Raw genomic sequence first — 15,706 nt, forward strand, 5'->3', positions numbered from 1 at the left:
GGAGGCGAGCAGGGGCAGCAGCGCGGCGGTTGTGCCCCGTCGGGGCGCGATTGTCGGGCTGAGCGGGGCGGGAAGGGCGCAGCCCTGGACRGCGCGCGGCCCTGCTGACCGTGAGGCCGTGCTCTCTGGCTCCGGGAGGGAAAAGCCTCTCCAGCCACGGTCAGTCAGGACATGAGATCGGGGGTGTTTGGCCAGTGTGCACATTCGGGGAAAAAATATATATATATGTATATGGCACAGAGAGACTTGGGCTGTGGAAACTGCAAAGCATAGAGAGATGCAGGAGGAATGGGCCAAACGGCAGCACGGTCACATCTTGAAAACTGCACAAATGTTTGAGAGCCACTTACCTCGGGTGCTTTGGTTTGGGAGTCTCTATTGGGAGTGTCACTTAAACGAGCCCTGCTGATACTTTAACCAGGGCTGAGACCTTCTGAAAAGTCTGAGCCAGAGTCCACTGCCGCACCACAGAACTTCCCAAAGGCAGCAGGCTTGGCAAAGATCCGTTTGGAACGAGCTCTCTGGATTTCAGCAGGTAACTTGCACAATCTTGCCAAGAAACTGCAGGGTGGTAGCAGCGGCCTCGGCAAACRTGACAGAATCGCTCCCCTTGGGCCAGGCCCTCCCTTCCTTAGCCAGCAGTGCTACAAGCTGCAAGCGTGTTGCTTTAAAGCATTGCTTATAGACTGTGCTTTTCACCTACAGCATGCGAGGGAATTGGAGATTTCCAGCTTTMAATTAGTAAACAGTCTGCTGCTGTCCTGGCTGGGAGGAAGAACACTGACAGACCACTCGGTCACATGGAAAATGGCCAATTCAATACGTTCCTCAGAGCAGGAGGAATCACGGAAACACTGAGGCCCTTTTACAGAGAAATTCTCCCGAGCAGGTGAGTACCTGCAGGGTGATGGCAGGGCAGGATTCAGCCTGTTTTGCACTCTGTGACAGTGCCCATGTGGGGACACGGGGCCCTTCCTAGAGCACGGCAGGAGGCTGCAGACTAGCTGCACTTGGGCAGCCGTGTTCACAGGTGGGTTGTCCAAATACTAAGTTATGTGTGTTCCCTTTGTGCTAACTGTGCCCCTATGAATAAACCCTAAGGATGAGGAGTCACAAAGGTTTTCCCATTTCATAAAAAGATCCATTAACCAGGCAGCAGTGAGTTCAGTCCCCTGAAATGTCTGCCACTAACCTCTATTTTTTGAAGCTTATTTGTCGAGAGCAGGTCTGGTCTTTGGGGTTATCTCCACCACGCTCTCCCTAGTGCTGCATGGCATGAAAGCTGCAAATTGCCCTCTCTGTCTCCTTTCTGTTCAGGAGCTTCTGGATCACTGGAAAGTGATGGAAATGCAGTTCTGAGACGGAAGAGCAGCTAGGAAGGGGAGTGCTACAGAGCGCAGAAGCTCTACGTTCACCTGAAMCTGCAGGTACAGCCTCCTTCCTGGTTAACGTTTCTGACACGCTGCAAGCCAGACAGAGGTCTGCAAGCGAGCCCTTGGCTCTGCCTTCATGTTTTGCAGCCTTTCCTGGCATCTTTCTATCTGTACAGAAATATCTGCAGGGTCTAGCCAAAAGGTCTCATCATGAGCACCTGCACCAAAAAATGTCAATTTGAAAACACCAGCCACCATCTCCTCTTGCCACCTGAGGCATCATAAGCCTTTAATCTTTGCTAGAGTTCACACATGCCCTAGAGTTACCTGCACTAGATACATTTGGTATCTATTTTATAACATGCATTAATGCCTAGCAGTTTTCTAGGTCTCAGATGCATTTTGAGCTTGTCCCAGATGACATTATCCAAAACACCTCGTCTAAGTAAGCAGTAGAAGGCAGACAGGTACTGGAAATGAGATTGTATGAAGCTGGGATTAATGAGTACATATTCCTCCTGCATAAGCAGGTAAAATATGCAAAGAACAGGCAACAACTTTTGCYTTCTCTCCTCTCCCTTTTCCCAGTAGGTAGGTTGGTATTTGGCAAGAATTAGGCTACCAACTGTTGGCATTGATCTGTATGTATTAAATTTGGCTAGAGCAAGGCTTTCTAAAACATGTATTTTGTAGTTGTTAAATTTCTGCAAATTAAAGCCTAGCTCTGCTCACCTGGCAGATGACCAGTGGCAGAAGGATTGGATGGAGGACCTGGCAGGGGAACCGTGTTTGTGGGGTGCCATGAACCAGCAGCCGCGTGGCTTTGCTGGCACAGGTAAAAGCAGCAGGGCAAGTAGGCAAGTGAAACCCTGTCAGTAAGAGCCAAGCTACTACTTGGCTGTGACCACTTAGGGAGTGCAGAAATACTCCCTCCTGCAACCTCACTCAGGTTGTTGGGCCTTGTTCCTAGAAAGCATCACKCATTCACTCAGGAAATTTAATGTGAAAGTGCAGGACAAAATTTTCTATGGATGCAAAAGGAATTATTCTGTCCAAGGGAACTGAACTGCAGTAGGAGGTATTTTATATCTYAACTCTGGAAGAAGACATCCAGACAAAAGCCTTGCTGTGGTTTTGGTTATGCCTTCACCTCTAGTGCCATTGTGGGGTTTTGCTTCCGAAAAAGAAAAGAAAAAGCTTTCTTTTAAGAGGTGATAAAGGGTTTTGACTCCCTTCCAGCTCCAAGCCTGCTGCTAAGTGGCAAAAAGCAAGCCCATCACCTAGGAGTCTGAGACAAGGTAAGCCYTGCTCAGTCTGAAGGACCCTGCGTACTGCAAGGCGCTGTTTGTTGAACAGCAGTCTTGATCCTGGTGACCTGTGTATTAGGCTACCTGTCCAACATAAACCCACTTTAGAGTAATGTGCAATGTAACGTTCCTACCTAGGATTGCTTTAGGTGCACGGCCTCCTGCAATTYGGCAGAACTTGGGAAATTCTCTCTCTAAGGCCAAGTCCTGGGAAGCTGCGTCAGTGGGAGAGTCCAGAACCTAAGGAAGACTGTGAGGTGGAAAAGTGCTGCAGAGGAACAAGATTCACACATGCTGCTGCTTTGAATTAATTTCTAGAAGAGAAGAAGGTGGGCAGGAAAAGATTTTTGTAAGCCAAGCAACTGTGGAAGGGAATAATGGGGAGCCAGGCCTCTTTCTGAGGCAGTGAGCAGGTGACAGGGGGTGGTGCTGGGACCCACCCATCCCAGCACCAGCAGCAGAATGTCCTTCCCAGGGGCTAGGAGCTCAGTCTCATATACAGTAGCCTTTGCAGCAGCCTCACTGGAGAAAGCCAGGGAGTCTTACAGTAGTCAGCAGCATTAAATTAAATAAATAGTCATAAATACAGGTTACAACTCCCTAGTTCCCCAGGCATGCTTTTTGCTAACTGTACCTGGACTTTTCCACTCCTGGTTTTCTTCTCAGCCACCTGCCTTTATTTTCATGCCTTCAAATGTGAGTCTTCTCCAGGACATTCTGCGGATAGCATTTGATCATGGCGCTTGGGCACACTGGGAGGAATAACCGAGTTAGCCCTAGCAGGCTGCGTGACTGGGGGCTCATGAGGGTTCTCCTTGCTCTGGATTGTCCCCCAGGTGTGCATGTGAGAGGCTATGATAGGGGGACACGCTTACCCTCTGTCTCCTGCTCTTTCAGCACCCGTGGGAACTCAAGACCACAAAGGAGCTAGAACTGCACCGTTTGGGAACAGGCAATGGACACCTCATTCCTTCCTGCCGTTTACAGTGTGGAAAAATCGTGGCGTTGAACAAGGTGGAGACTGTGGGCCTCACAGAGCAGCTAATCTACCTGCCTGGGTAAGATGAGAAAACAGTTATTAATTCCTTTGCCTTTTTAATGCATCTCTAGGGCCTAACCTGCTTACAGGGCAAAGCTTCAGWATCCAGCTGGCAGGAGTTGCCTCACACTGTGGGCATTTGCTCAGATCTGTCCCATACCCATGGACAGTCTTTTGTTTTTCTGCTCCCCGTAACTTTTCCTGTGCTGATGCCACGGCTGTAATTGATCCAAGTATCTACGGGGAGGAAGGCTAGGAGGCAGGGTCCTCGGGCCAGGGCCAAGGCTGCTGCGCCGAGGAGCAGCAGCAGTTCTGGGGAGCAACTCAGCTCTGGCACCTCCCAGCCCAGCAAGCAGCACATGGCTCAGCAGAAGGGAGGAGGCCTCGCATGTCAGTTCTGGTTTGGGTTCTGTTCTTAACCTGGGGCACTCCCCTATAGTGGGAAGTCACATAGGTAGCTCRCCCAGCACCCATACAGATTTTGAGCGCAGGGATGACTTAATGGCAGGGACTCAAGCACGTGGAAAACAGAGAACCACAGAGAAGGTAAAGGGGACACTGTCAAAGGGATCGTGCTGTCTGTGCTGCAGCCTCCTGCATCTGAGCACCCACCATGTGGGCAGATATCCCCCCACTTCCCCACCATCTCCCTGGCTCTTAATGGAGTATCAGTAACAGGAGGAAGCAAATTAGTGTTTGGCAAAAGCACTTCAGCTCCATTTACATTCTGTGCTTTGCTCTCTGGACCAGGCAGGCCAGCGTGGCAGCAAACTGCACTTCTGCTCCTAGGGGTGTGGGAAGTGATTGCCAGCGAGACCTGCTGTGTGCAGAGCTCGAGCTTCCTCTCCAAACGCTGACCAGTACCGGGAGGGATTGACAGCAGTTGCCTCTCTGCCCCGGACTCAGCAAGGTAAGACATTTGACAGTGTCCCCTTTACACGTGTAGGCATTATACAGCCAATTGGGGACCCTCATGCGCTGGGCGGAGGGGAGGGGCACTCACTCTGATGCTTCCCTTTGCAACAAACAACAACTAAACAGACAGACAAACAGCCAGGAATATACAGAAGAGTGGTGCAAGCCCCTGGGAACACGCTGCGTGTGCCCCTGGGTGCACCTCAGTGCTGGGGGAGCACAGCCCCCCCGCCACACACACCCACACTACCCCGGAGACGCTCCAGTTCAGCCAGTGTTGGAGCTCAATCCTTCCTTTCGATACATAGGCTTTTTTTTCTCTTAAAATCTGTATATAATATATATATTTATATTCTGTATATATATATATTTATATATATATATTTATATATCCTATATACACATATTGCACACCGTCCTCTGGCCTCCTGCATTCCTGCCTGTCAGTGGAAACGTTTCCGTTTCTCCTCTGGATCTGACCCGAAGTCCCGGGACCCGATGCCATTCTGTAGGTTTATTAGCGAGTCCTTCATCTGCAAGACAAGAAATGTCTCCAATGTGATGCATGAGGTAAGAGAACTTCGGGGTTTCCCTTCCCGACCTGTGCCTTCAGTTTGCCCCTTCCTTCTATGCAGGGCATTAAAACCATATTCATCTCTTTCCTAGCACTGGTGCCTCCTGCTGGGATGTGCAAGCATAGAAATGGGCACTGAAAAGGCAGCCAGCAAGAGACTGCTTCAGCAAGGTGAGCAGGAGGCGGCGCAGGCTGAGCTGCCGGGGAGCACCTTTCCTGCATAAACCCCGTTACCAGCAGCCCAGTGTGCACCCAGCTATTTGGCTTTGCTGCTGAAACGGGCAGCTTTGTGAGATTAAGCATTTGTGGTGCCTAATCTAAGGCTCTGACCTTGCAGATCTCCCTCCTGGACTCGCCTGGACCTAAGAGATGAAAGAGAAGCTGTGACAACCTGTGAATCTTGGACACAGTGCACACAGTGATGCCAGCAGCGGCCTGGAGGAGATGGGCCTCGCTGCAGGTACGGCTGCACGATGGCAGTGCCCCCCTGCGAGGACAGTGCTGACCATCCATAAGGGTCTTCTCACCTGGTCTAGAAGCATCACCGACGACTTGATGATCTCACGCCACTTCTGTAGCTCTGAGTCATGATACTTTTGCTGAGATTCTAGCAACTGGGCCCATTCTGTCTGGGATTGGGGTAACCTGTTGGGCACAATATGAGCAAGAGTGAATCCAGGAACACTAAGGAGAGTGGGGTACAGTCCATGGTAGGGTGGATTGTGTTGAGTTCTGCCCAGTCTTTACAGCCAYGAGGCAGTTTCCCTCCCTGAACAATTCCCTGCATTTTCCTGAGTTGCATATTGCTGTTCCTCTGTTTAAACAGCAGCAGCAGCACCAGGCAGCTCCATGGAGGCCCAAATCCCATCCCTGCAGGGCGGCCTCCYGCTGCACAACATTAGACGTAACAGAGTAAAAACCATAAGAATAAAGTAATGCATCCAGTGCTAATGGTGGAAATCCTGGTCTCTATCAAATAACACTCTTATTTGTAATAAAGATTCCTTGTCCAGATAGAGGAGTTACCTTTGCAAGGCAATGATATAATGGCAGTACATGCCCATTACAAGAAGCACACATGAACAGTATGAGCCCTATACCATATAGTATAAGAGTACACGGAGGCATAATAATAATATATATTCCATAGTATGTAGCAAGCCCTCCTTGTAAAAGAGAAATGGGTAAATCTGTAACAGGAGCCAGGTCCTATCAGAAAAAAGACCCTGCTCAATTAGCATCCTGCTAAAATGTTTAAAGACAAACCAACGAGTCAGCAAGGGAATCAGTCATGGCGGGGGGGGCAGGGTTCATACTTATTTATGTGACCACATTAAATCTCAACTAGCTACTCAGAGCAGGAGAGCAGGATTATCTACGTCCAGAAAGCACCCAAAATGCCAGGCGGCCTCGCAACACGGAGCTGCTGGCCCTCACTAGAAACCACCGAGCCACCAGTGCAAGTGCCACCTCCAGAGAGGGCTCTGGAGGGCGTCCTGGCAAAGAGCAGCTGGCAGGCCTGTCCTTGTCCCTAGACAAGATGGGAGAGTCCATAATAAAGCCCCACACCAAGAATAAGCTCAGAATAAGCTCAGGCCTTCTGCCCCAAGGCCTGCACACGTCAGGAGGCGCGCGTTCAGGGAGCCAGCGTGCACAGGATGCTCCCAAAGCCCCGGGCAAGCTTCCCTGCCACCAGTTAGGAAGAAAGGCAGTCATCTGCTCCTTGCTTTTCACTGCTTACCAGGCACACCTCCASGAAACACAGGGTTGTTCTGGAGCTCACTGTCCCCCCCTAGTGCTCGCTCTCCTCACACACACTCTTGCTCCTGCAATTTGCAGTAATTGCAATAATTAATGGCAAACAGTTAATAGGGTGTCACAAGCTCCAGTTCTCATTTGGATACACACGCTTTTCTTAAATAGTTTAGCCAGCAAAGGAGGGAGGTGACACCATTGGCCCAGGGTTGCAGAACTTCTTTGTAGATCCTGTGTCCTCAACTACACGGGGGACAGGGAAGAAGCAGAAATTGCCTTTAACKCACTTGGCTTCTGGTCTAACTGTCCCAGCATTATAAAGCTTAGCTGGAAATGCTGATGGCCTCACAACTTCAGCTCAATCCATCTGAATATCCTACCTTTCCTGTGAATACAGAATGGAAAGCATCTGCTTGAAAACGCTAGGCTCTGACAGGCTGTAAAACCCTTTAACGTCARCTGGAAGCATGACAGAGGAGCCACAGACAGAGGGCAAGGAGACATGAACATTACCTCTCCTGGAGCCGCAAGCCCTGCCACGCTGTGAGTGTCTGGGTGGTGTATTCCAACATCCAGAGTTTGTAGAACAGCATCATATTAAGAATCACCAGCAACACTAGACTGGAAATAAAAAGAAAGAGACACATCAGTTTCCTATGAATGCTTCATAACTCCAGTCCCACCTGGGAAAACACCCAGTGTTTTAACAAGGTTTCTGGGGCCCATGGTCTACTCTGTACAAAGGGAGAATTTAATCCCATTAAGGATCAGGTGATCCAAGCTCAACACTTCCAACTCCTGGGAGAGATGTGAGAACAAGGAGGACAGAGAGACAAGGATGACAGATGGCGCAGACGGAGCAGGCTGGATGGGAGGTTGTGCTTAATGCAAAGAAAGGGAAGGAAACGGGAGAATAAAGAGGTAAAAAAGAGAGACAGTACCTGAAACAGATCCTAATGGGAGCAGGGAAGAGAAAAGACGGAGCAGCTGCAGGTTAGAACCAGACTGACACAGAATGGGAAAAAGGRGGGGGGGGGGGCGGTGAGCAGAGAAAGCTCATAGCAGGTACAGAAGATATATGGGGGAGGAGGGAAGAACGCAACAGTGGGAAAGGAGGAAAGAGGGCAGGACAATATCCCTGTTTTGGCGGCCGTGGGGATAAACAGCTGGGCTGSTGGTGGCTCTAGCAGCCATGTCCCAAGGGTGCCCACATGGGGCACTGTCCCATGGGGCTGAGCCCCTCTCCAGCGCAGCTGCCGCACATGGGCACGGCCTTTCCTGCTGCCCACGGGCCATGCTCAGGCTCTGCCCCTCAGAGCCCATCTCTGAGGGACACGGCTGCTTTGCTGCAGGGATGGCCACTGTAAGCCATACTGACCACTCTGAGCCRTAAACAGAGCTGTACGCCTCCAACTGGAGATTGCTTGTAAGGCATTTGTGCCTTCCTACCAACAGCATCAGCTGCATCTCACCTGTCTAGACTCAGAAGCCAGGACCAAGCTGTCTGTATGTCCCTACCTGTCCACGGCATGGCTCACGTAAGGGCAAAGAGGCAAGAGGGCCAGTGAAGGGAGCAGCAAAGATGACTTACACGCAGCTGATAACCAGGAGCAGCTTGGAGACGCTCTGCAGGTGGAAACCGCTGGGGCTCTCCTCGGGGACGTGCCGTGTCTGAGTGGAACCTGGGGAGAGGCACGCAGGCTGTGAGGCCATGGGTGAGGAGAGCTACTCGCTGCCTCCTGCAGCTCGTTCAAACACAGGTAGCCCCTGCCCCAGGAAACCCTGAGCTCCCCCATACATCCTCCCTCCCACGAGGCTCCGGTTTGTCCCCAGAGATGCCCATTCCCCACCCCAAGCCCTGAAGAACCTGCCCATTTCTGACCTGCCACGTGCTTGATGCGATGGGCAACCTCCTCATCCGTGGGGGTGGTGACGGGACTCAGCACCTCCTCCAGGTGTGGCACCCGCAGGTGGGCATGGGCCCGTTTCCTCCGGCGCACGGTTGATTGCTTGCTCACCTTCTCTTTGGGGGATTGTCTGTGCACCTCAGCCAAGTACGTGCTCTCCGTTTTGGTCAACTCGCTCTCTGCAAAGACAGGAGCAAAGCAGAGCATTAAAGAGGGGCATCAGCCTTGCAGAGCGCCGCAGCAGAGCCCAGAGGCCGTGATGCTGCACAGCCCTTACCCCTGCAGCCCGTGCAGGCTCGCACCCCAGYGCAGGAGTGCAGGAGCTGGGCACCAGCAGCAAGTGCTCCCAGCTGCTGGGGGCACAACCCTGCCTTGGCCCAGGGAAGCTACCCTGAGCGCTGAGGCCCGCTGCCTGCTGCTTTCRGGGCCGCTGCCGCAGCACCAGTCTTACCCAAGTGACGGAAATAATCCTCTAGGCCGCTCCAGAAATTCTTCTCAATGAAGGACTTCACCAGCCCCCAAGGCTGTTTCCTGTAACGTAGCTCTGTGGAAACCCTGTGAAGCGGGGAAAGCCACTCTCAGTTTTGCTTCCAGGAGGTGATGTCAATACGCAGGCTTTGGTCCATGTAAATACACAAAATAATCTTGCACGCTGCTCCTTCTGGCATGGCCTCAGCCCTTTGTAGCCTGGGTCTGAAGCACTGCCYGAAATGTCCTTCCAAAGCAGCAGCAGGAAGGCCCCAAGGGATCCCCCACCCCCCCAACAGGACTCCCAACACCTTGGGCCAAATGGCAGGCAAGACAAATCACTTATTCAAGATAAACACAAACATCCACAGCTTTGCCTGCTACCAAACTCCTCTGCTTATCCCTCAAAAGCTTCTCAGAGATGGTCTGTGGAGATACACCCCCACTGCCTACTGCAGTTTGCTTACTGTGCATGCAACTRGCTCCACGAGCCACTTCTTCAAGTAAGGGGCAAGAAAAGTCTGTAAATCCTGTCCCTCACCCAACTGCAACACCTTGGAAGCAATTTTATTGCTGGCTCAACATCACCTCTCCAACAACAGACAACGAAATGAGGCTAAGTTCTATCCATCCCCGTCTAACAGGCCAAGCAGCAGAATTCCCACCCCAGTTGTGGCTCCCGGAGGTGACCTTTGCTTGCCAGCAGGGCTGTTTGGCCCCCAAGAACTGTACCTGAGTCGGCTTTTGTTTCTGGCGACACGAGTCAACGTGTAGCGGTTGATGGTGTAGAAATAATCGTGGTAGGGAACGTCGTGAGTTAGCACCTCTGCATCTATGACATAGCACTCGCTTTCTTGGCTGGCTTTGTACATTGTCTGCAGAAGAGGCAGCGTGCAAGGCAATTATTAATCTGCTTAAAGGAGGCTTTGGTGCATGGGCATGTTTGCTGCATGTCCAAGGCCTGTTTCTACAAAGCATTATGTCCCTGCTGTCCTTTCACATACCTGCGTCTCAGTGACGGTGGCAGTTTTAGGGGCCAGAGGGTTGGTGAGGGTGATAGTGTACAGGATCACTCTGGTCTGATTGCCGTTTTCTTCCTTCTTCCAGGGATGAAAGATGATATCTGGGAGAAAAAGGAATATATTGGTTTTTCAGTGGCTTTGCCTTGCCCTGTCAGAGTCTCCTACTTTCAGAGTCTCCTACTCAGAGGGGCAGTAGAGCAGTTGCAAGAAGAGCCTCATTGTAGCATGGCTTCAGATTTAGAAGTGCCTGAGGAATAAAGTATCTGGGAAGYACTTCCCCCCCATCAGTATGTGGGGACAGGGAGAGGCTGGAGGTGTCTCTCCTTCTGCAAACCAAGAGCGACATGGAAAAGGATGACTGCAGTATGAGAAGGAACATTTTCTTTGTAAAGTCTTCACCTGCATAGTCTGTTCCTGTGGCTGTTAAGCTGTCAGCTGAAGACAGCCTCAGGCCTTAGCTGATGTTAAGGGGAAAAAAAAAAAAAGAGCCTGACTCTTCTACAAACTTAGATCTACCTGGCTTTTAGAAAATATAATTTAGATAGCCACACAAGGCTGGTTGTCTCTGCTTCCAATTACTGTGGGCAAAGACAAAAGCGATCCCAAGATTTTCTCAGAGTATAACTCAACCCTTTTATCTTCAGGCAAACTTGCACCTCCACGAATATAGTCAGGAAGCCCCCAGAGCTCACCAGAGAATCGGCGCTGTTCCATGAAGTCCCTCTGGAACTGGGAGTCCGTGAAGAGCAAGTCGTATAGCTTGTCCACGCTGAAGTTGAACACCTCGTTCACATACTGACGGCCATTGAGATCCTCGTAAAAGGCCTGGACTTCCCCTGGGAGGAAACAGGCAAAGCCCAGCTGTGAGCCTGTGCTTTCAGAGTACCAGGACTTCAGCTGGTTTACTCTAAGCTCAGTGTAAAAGGGACCCAAGGGGGGTTCTTCTTTTCCTCCATTGGTCCCAGGCAAGTGTTACAGCATCAGCAAGGGCAAGCAGTCCAGTAACCGCTGCCCTGATGCCTCCCTGGAACGGACAGCAGAAGGCTGAACATGATGCTGGCAGAGTGGCCAGCATGTACCTTCATCATGGGTCTCCGACGAGTCACTGAGCTCAGTGGGAATGTCTTCATTGTCATTGAAGTCCAAGGAAGGGGAGTTCACGGGGGCAATGATCTCTATCTTCTCTCCCATGATATTTGCAATGGCCAGGTCTTTCTCCACAGGACTCTCCACCACTGCCTCCTCCTCTTCTGGTAGTACACCATCAAACTGCAGCAAGGATAGAGCATAATGAGGGCACAAACAGAAAATGGAACCTAAAAGCTAATGCTATGGACAAGCAGACACCCTTGCTGCTGACTATCTCAATTCACAGACTTTTTGGACAGGCACATTTTGCTCGTTTTATCTCAGGTAAATGCAGGCATTAGTGCACTGCTGTCAGCTGCAGCAACAGAGGAGCTGCAAGGCAAAATATGCAAGATACCCTGCACATATAGAGAGGGCTGGTAGGATCCCAGAGACAGGGATCACTGCTTCCACGGAGAAAGAGCACTTACTGAGGCAGGTGCTTCACTGCTTCCTGTAGATGTCAATGTGCTGGCAGTGACAGATTTCTTTGGCAGCTGGGGGCTGGCTTCCTGCTTGGCCTCCATGCTGCTTTTTGAGGAGCTGTCGTTGACTTCATTCTCTTCCACGGGGATTTCTTCACAGTAGCTGAGACCCCACAGAGAACACAAGTTTTTATGTTTACCCCTCTCAATGCAGCTACACCTAGACACATGGTGCAAGTAAGACAGTTTCTATGCAGCTGGTATTCTGCCTGGAAGCAAGAGATATCAAGCCCGAACTTCTCAGGTATGCACAAAAATCACTGACAAATATCAGCACTTTCTGACCAGGTGCCACACTGAGTGGCCTGGCGACTCTGACATTTTGCTTTTTGCCATGAACTAAGAGCACTGATCATTCAGCTCAGCTAGGAAAGAGGCTGCCATGCCAGTTCCTGCTGACATCCCTGAGGAAGGGTCAGTCTGCTTTAAGCTAGTCAGACACGGTACATCTAAGACCAAATGCTTGGCCAGAACCCAGCATCTCAGAGGGCAGAAAGCAGGAGCCTCTTCGTGGCATGTGATGCCCCAGTGCTCTTGCCCACCCTAGGCCAGTTTTTCTTATCACACCCAGATTTTCTTCCTCCTCACTTACCCCATTGTGTTGAAGTCATCGTCAGGAGGCACRTAGTCTTCATCATCGCTGGTCAGACCCAGCTCATTCCCGTAACACTGGTGGACAAAGTGCCAAAGCTCCTTTGGACACAGAGGCTAAGTGGGAGAGCAGAGAAGAACACACATTTCCACCTGAGTTCTTAGAGCTAAGGAATTGCCCCCTCACAAACCAAAACTGCTGTCACTCAGGAAGCTTATGCCACACACATTTCTTTCCCAGGATAACATTAACTCACAGGAATACAAGGTTTCTTTCTCTGAGTGTGAGATTCTGACAAARGACTTGATGGGAGGCCAAGGCCGTCCAGAAACTTCATCTCCCCCAAATTGCAATGTTGCCCTAAAATATAGCTTGGTTGTTTTTCCATGCCATAATCTCATGTTATTTAAACAGCCTTAAAAAGCCAACATGGACCCTAGATTTGGAAGAGGGCTTTTTCAGTGCTTCCTGCCCATATTGCTCCAAATCTCAGTTCCTGTTTGCTTTGACATTGAAACCAAGGGCACCGAATTCTGTTATGAACCTCACAGGGCTGATTAAATTACAGCATAGGGTAGCAAAACCAGCCACGCACCGCAAAGCGATCCTTCTGCACACTCAGTACTGCCCTCCTTTCGGGACGGGGCCTTCCAGTGCACGATTACTTAATCCTTCCAGCACGGAATGACCTGGGCTCAGCCCAGCTCCCTCCCCAAGCGCTTGCGGCCCCGCAGGGCTGGCTCTTGGGGCTCGCTCCTGCAGCGAGCCAGAAGTATTGAATGGTCTGTGTTCCTGCTGCTCAGAGGAGACATGAGACACCAGGCCCGGCGCAGCAGGTGCTCATCCCTGCCTGTTTTAGCACCTAACCTATGGCACCCTGACCCGGCGCTCCCTGCACCTGCCATTGTTCTCACATGTTTCGAGGGATGCCCCGAGCGCACGTTCTCGTGCTGTCCTATCTTGAACTCTACCCTTTGGGAGCGCAGACCTGCCAAGAGCTCTGCTCATGCAGCCAGCTACTAGCGTCACGGTTTTAACTGCTTTTTTTCTGGCATGTTTCACTGGAGCTAAGGCTCTCTCAGAACCTCCTTCCAGCGGCATATGCTTCCACGCCTCTGCTGAGGCACAGACATGTGCAAGATATGGCTCTGCATAAAGGGAACTGCAGGCAAATTGAGACAATTGCACGTGCAGTTATGTCCCCACTTTGCTTGAAAACACACTTACTGCCTCTACATCCTTTTTCACATACAAATGAGACACAAGCGTTACACTTCTGCATCAGTTCAACGCTTCCCTGTCACCCCATCCCAACACGGAGGTGCTGTTCTCTGTACCTTGTCAAGGAGGGCATTCTGCCAGAGTCTGAACATCATCATGTACGTCCTGTCTCGGGCCCCAAAGGAAGTAAAAAAGTGCTGAATGGGAAGAGGTGGAGAGAAAAATCAGTTGAGAAAAGGCCCACAAAGGGGGAGAGGAAGAGACAGGCGTGTTTGGATCACTTTGCAGCCGCCGCTCACGGAGGGAGTGAGCAAGCCAAACAGCACAGCTGCTCGGACCCAGGAAAGGGTCGAGTGTCTCTCACCTGAGGGAGCTCAGCTGGCCGGGCGCCGCTGCACAGCTCAGCTCTACCTGCCCCACRCATCTCAGATTGGTGAGGTCTGCACAAGCTCTGCACCTCCCTTTCTCCCCCTAGGGCTTCCCTCCAGCCCCCGGGCACCACGAGCAGGTGATCTAGAACCAGCCCCCAGAGGCAGCTCATCACACCTAACACTCCCCTGCCCCCGAAATCCCTAGAGAGAGGGCCCCGAGGTGGAGGATTCAAGGGAATACCTTTTCAGTGTCAGTGCAAACTTGGATGGCATTAGGAATGAGCCGTGCTGTTTTTTCCTTGGTCATCGAGCAGATATCCTTCAAGCGGACTGTCAGCTACAGTCACAGCCATGCAGAAAGGGGAAGGGAGAAAATGGAAGCAGGTAGAGAGAGACACGGATGAGAAAGGCCATGGAAAGAGTGCTTTTCAGGTTGTCAGCCACTGCTGACATAAAGCACATGCTCACGGGACWGTGCGAGAGCCTCACCAGCGTTTCCCAGCGGAAGATGTTGCTGTAAAAGCAGATCCAGTTTTCGGAGAGGTAGAGGCGGCCCTGCAGGAGAATGTCTCTCTGAAGCGCACATGAGTAATCTGTGGGGAGAGAACACGGTGATTAAGGAGAACCAGCAACCAGGCAGGACAGCCCAAGGGTGAGGATAAGCAGCAGCACCAAGAGAAGTAGCTGCTTGGCACAAGCCTGCAAGAAGCCAAAGGCAGAGCAGGAAGGTGCTGGGCCACATTTGCTGCTCTGTGCTCAGCTCTGGGATTCCTCCCAGGACACACCACAGGCGACCTGTCTTGCTCCCTATGTTGCTTCATTCGCAGGGCGTTCTGAAGCATCCTGCAAAATATGTCCAGGTTTTAACCCGTGTTTTCCCTTTCACTTTCTCRAGCCCTTGTTCATCTAGTTAAGCATCCTAAGCAGTTGGTGTTCTTCCATTCTGTGCATCTTTTAGTGGCATGTAGCATGCGATGAGATCACCGGTTACATAAAGGGCAGATGCAGCGCCCTAGGCACTCACTCGTCTGCTGCACAGCCAAATGCTCCCCGTCGGATGCGGGGAGGCCGGGAGGTGTGAGCAGGGAGCCCGGGGCACAGGCAGCGGGATGAGGAAAGGGGGAGCTCAGCAGCCCGCGCGCTGGGAYGTGCCAGCCCAGCTCGCTGAGGACAGAGCTGAAGCCGAGGGAACGAAACCCATCACGAGTGGCAAGGAGGGCGACTGAGCGTGCACAGGAAAGAGGCGCCGAGCTAGTTCCTTACATGACAGTCTCCTGAAGGAGAAAATACCTGCACGCCCCGTGCTGGCCTTGCTCCCAGAGCACAGGCTGCACACGAGCCCGCAGCACGAAGGGACTGGCCTTACCTACAATGAGACGTTCTGTGTCAGGAAGCTGTTTGAAGAGTTTCCTGAAATCTTCGTTCCGTTGTTTGTATGTTGGACTCAACACCTGTAAATAACAGAGCGCCTGTTAAAGAGAGGGGCAGGCATGGGTAGGAAAAATGGAGCGGGAGAACAGGAGTACCTTGGTAAGGAGGAAGGGGAGCG

At 51.5% G+C, this 15,706-nt stretch overlaps 1 protein-coding gene and 1 long non-coding RNA gene across 4 annotated transcripts in view; one reads left to right on the forward strand and one right to left on the reverse strand.

Annotated features, from left to right (window-relative positions):
- GRAMD1B (GRAM domain containing 1B) overlaps nucleotides 1-15,706 on the reverse strand; it is a 28,821-nt gene that overhangs the window by 587 nt on the left and 12,528 nt on the right. The window contains exons 4-20 of one of the 3 annotated variants that reach the window (XM_026038109.1): nucleotides 15,524-15,608; nucleotides 14,647-14,750; nucleotides 14,399-14,494; nucleotides 13,903-13,983; nucleotides 12,566-12,681; nucleotides 11,920-12,076; nucleotides 11,440-11,629; nucleotides 11,053-11,196; nucleotides 10,343-10,461; nucleotides 10,071-10,213; nucleotides 9,322-9,425; nucleotides 8,846-9,049; nucleotides 8,555-8,645; nucleotides 7,905-7,916; nucleotides 7,477-7,584; nucleotides 5,736-5,853; nucleotides 242-5,167 (exon numbers count right to left, since the gene is read on the reverse strand). In XM_026038109.1, the coding sequence (XP_025893894.1) occupies nucleotides 5,078-5,167; nucleotides 5,736-5,853; nucleotides 7,477-7,584; nucleotides 7,905-7,916; nucleotides 8,555-8,645; nucleotides 8,846-9,049; nucleotides 9,322-9,425; nucleotides 10,071-10,213; nucleotides 10,343-10,461; nucleotides 11,053-11,196; nucleotides 11,440-11,629; nucleotides 11,920-12,076; nucleotides 12,566-12,681; nucleotides 13,903-13,983; nucleotides 14,399-14,494; nucleotides 14,647-14,750; nucleotides 15,524-15,608 (1,962 nt within the window). In that variant the 3' untranslated portion in view covers nucleotides 242-5,077. Of the gene's footprint in view, nucleotides 1-241; nucleotides 5,168-5,735; nucleotides 5,854-7,476; nucleotides 7,585-7,904; nucleotides 7,917-8,554; nucleotides 8,646-8,845; nucleotides 9,050-9,321; nucleotides 9,426-10,070; nucleotides 10,214-10,342; nucleotides 10,462-11,052; nucleotides 11,197-11,439; nucleotides 11,630-11,919; nucleotides 12,077-12,565; nucleotides 12,682-13,902; nucleotides 13,984-14,398; nucleotides 14,495-14,646; nucleotides 14,751-15,523; nucleotides 15,609-15,706 lie in introns of those variants that run through there. The other 2 variants (XM_026038110.1, XM_026038111.1) reach the window with 2 other exon arrangements.
- On the forward strand, nucleotides 5,103-5,808 carry LOC112946306. The gene is made up of 3 exons (XR_003249210.1): nucleotides 5,103-5,204; nucleotides 5,301-5,379; nucleotides 5,546-5,808. It is a non-coding gene; the product is annotated as an uncharacterized LOC112946306 (long non-coding RNA).

Source organism: Nothoprocta perdicaria, unplaced genomic scaffold (assembly GCF_003342845.1).
Source record: "Nothoprocta perdicaria isolate Ctin4 unplaced genomic scaffold, notPer1 scaffold_201, whole genome shotgun sequence".
Lineage (NCBI taxonomy): Eukaryota > Metazoa > Chordata > Aves > Tinamiformes > Tinamidae > Nothoprocta > Nothoprocta perdicaria.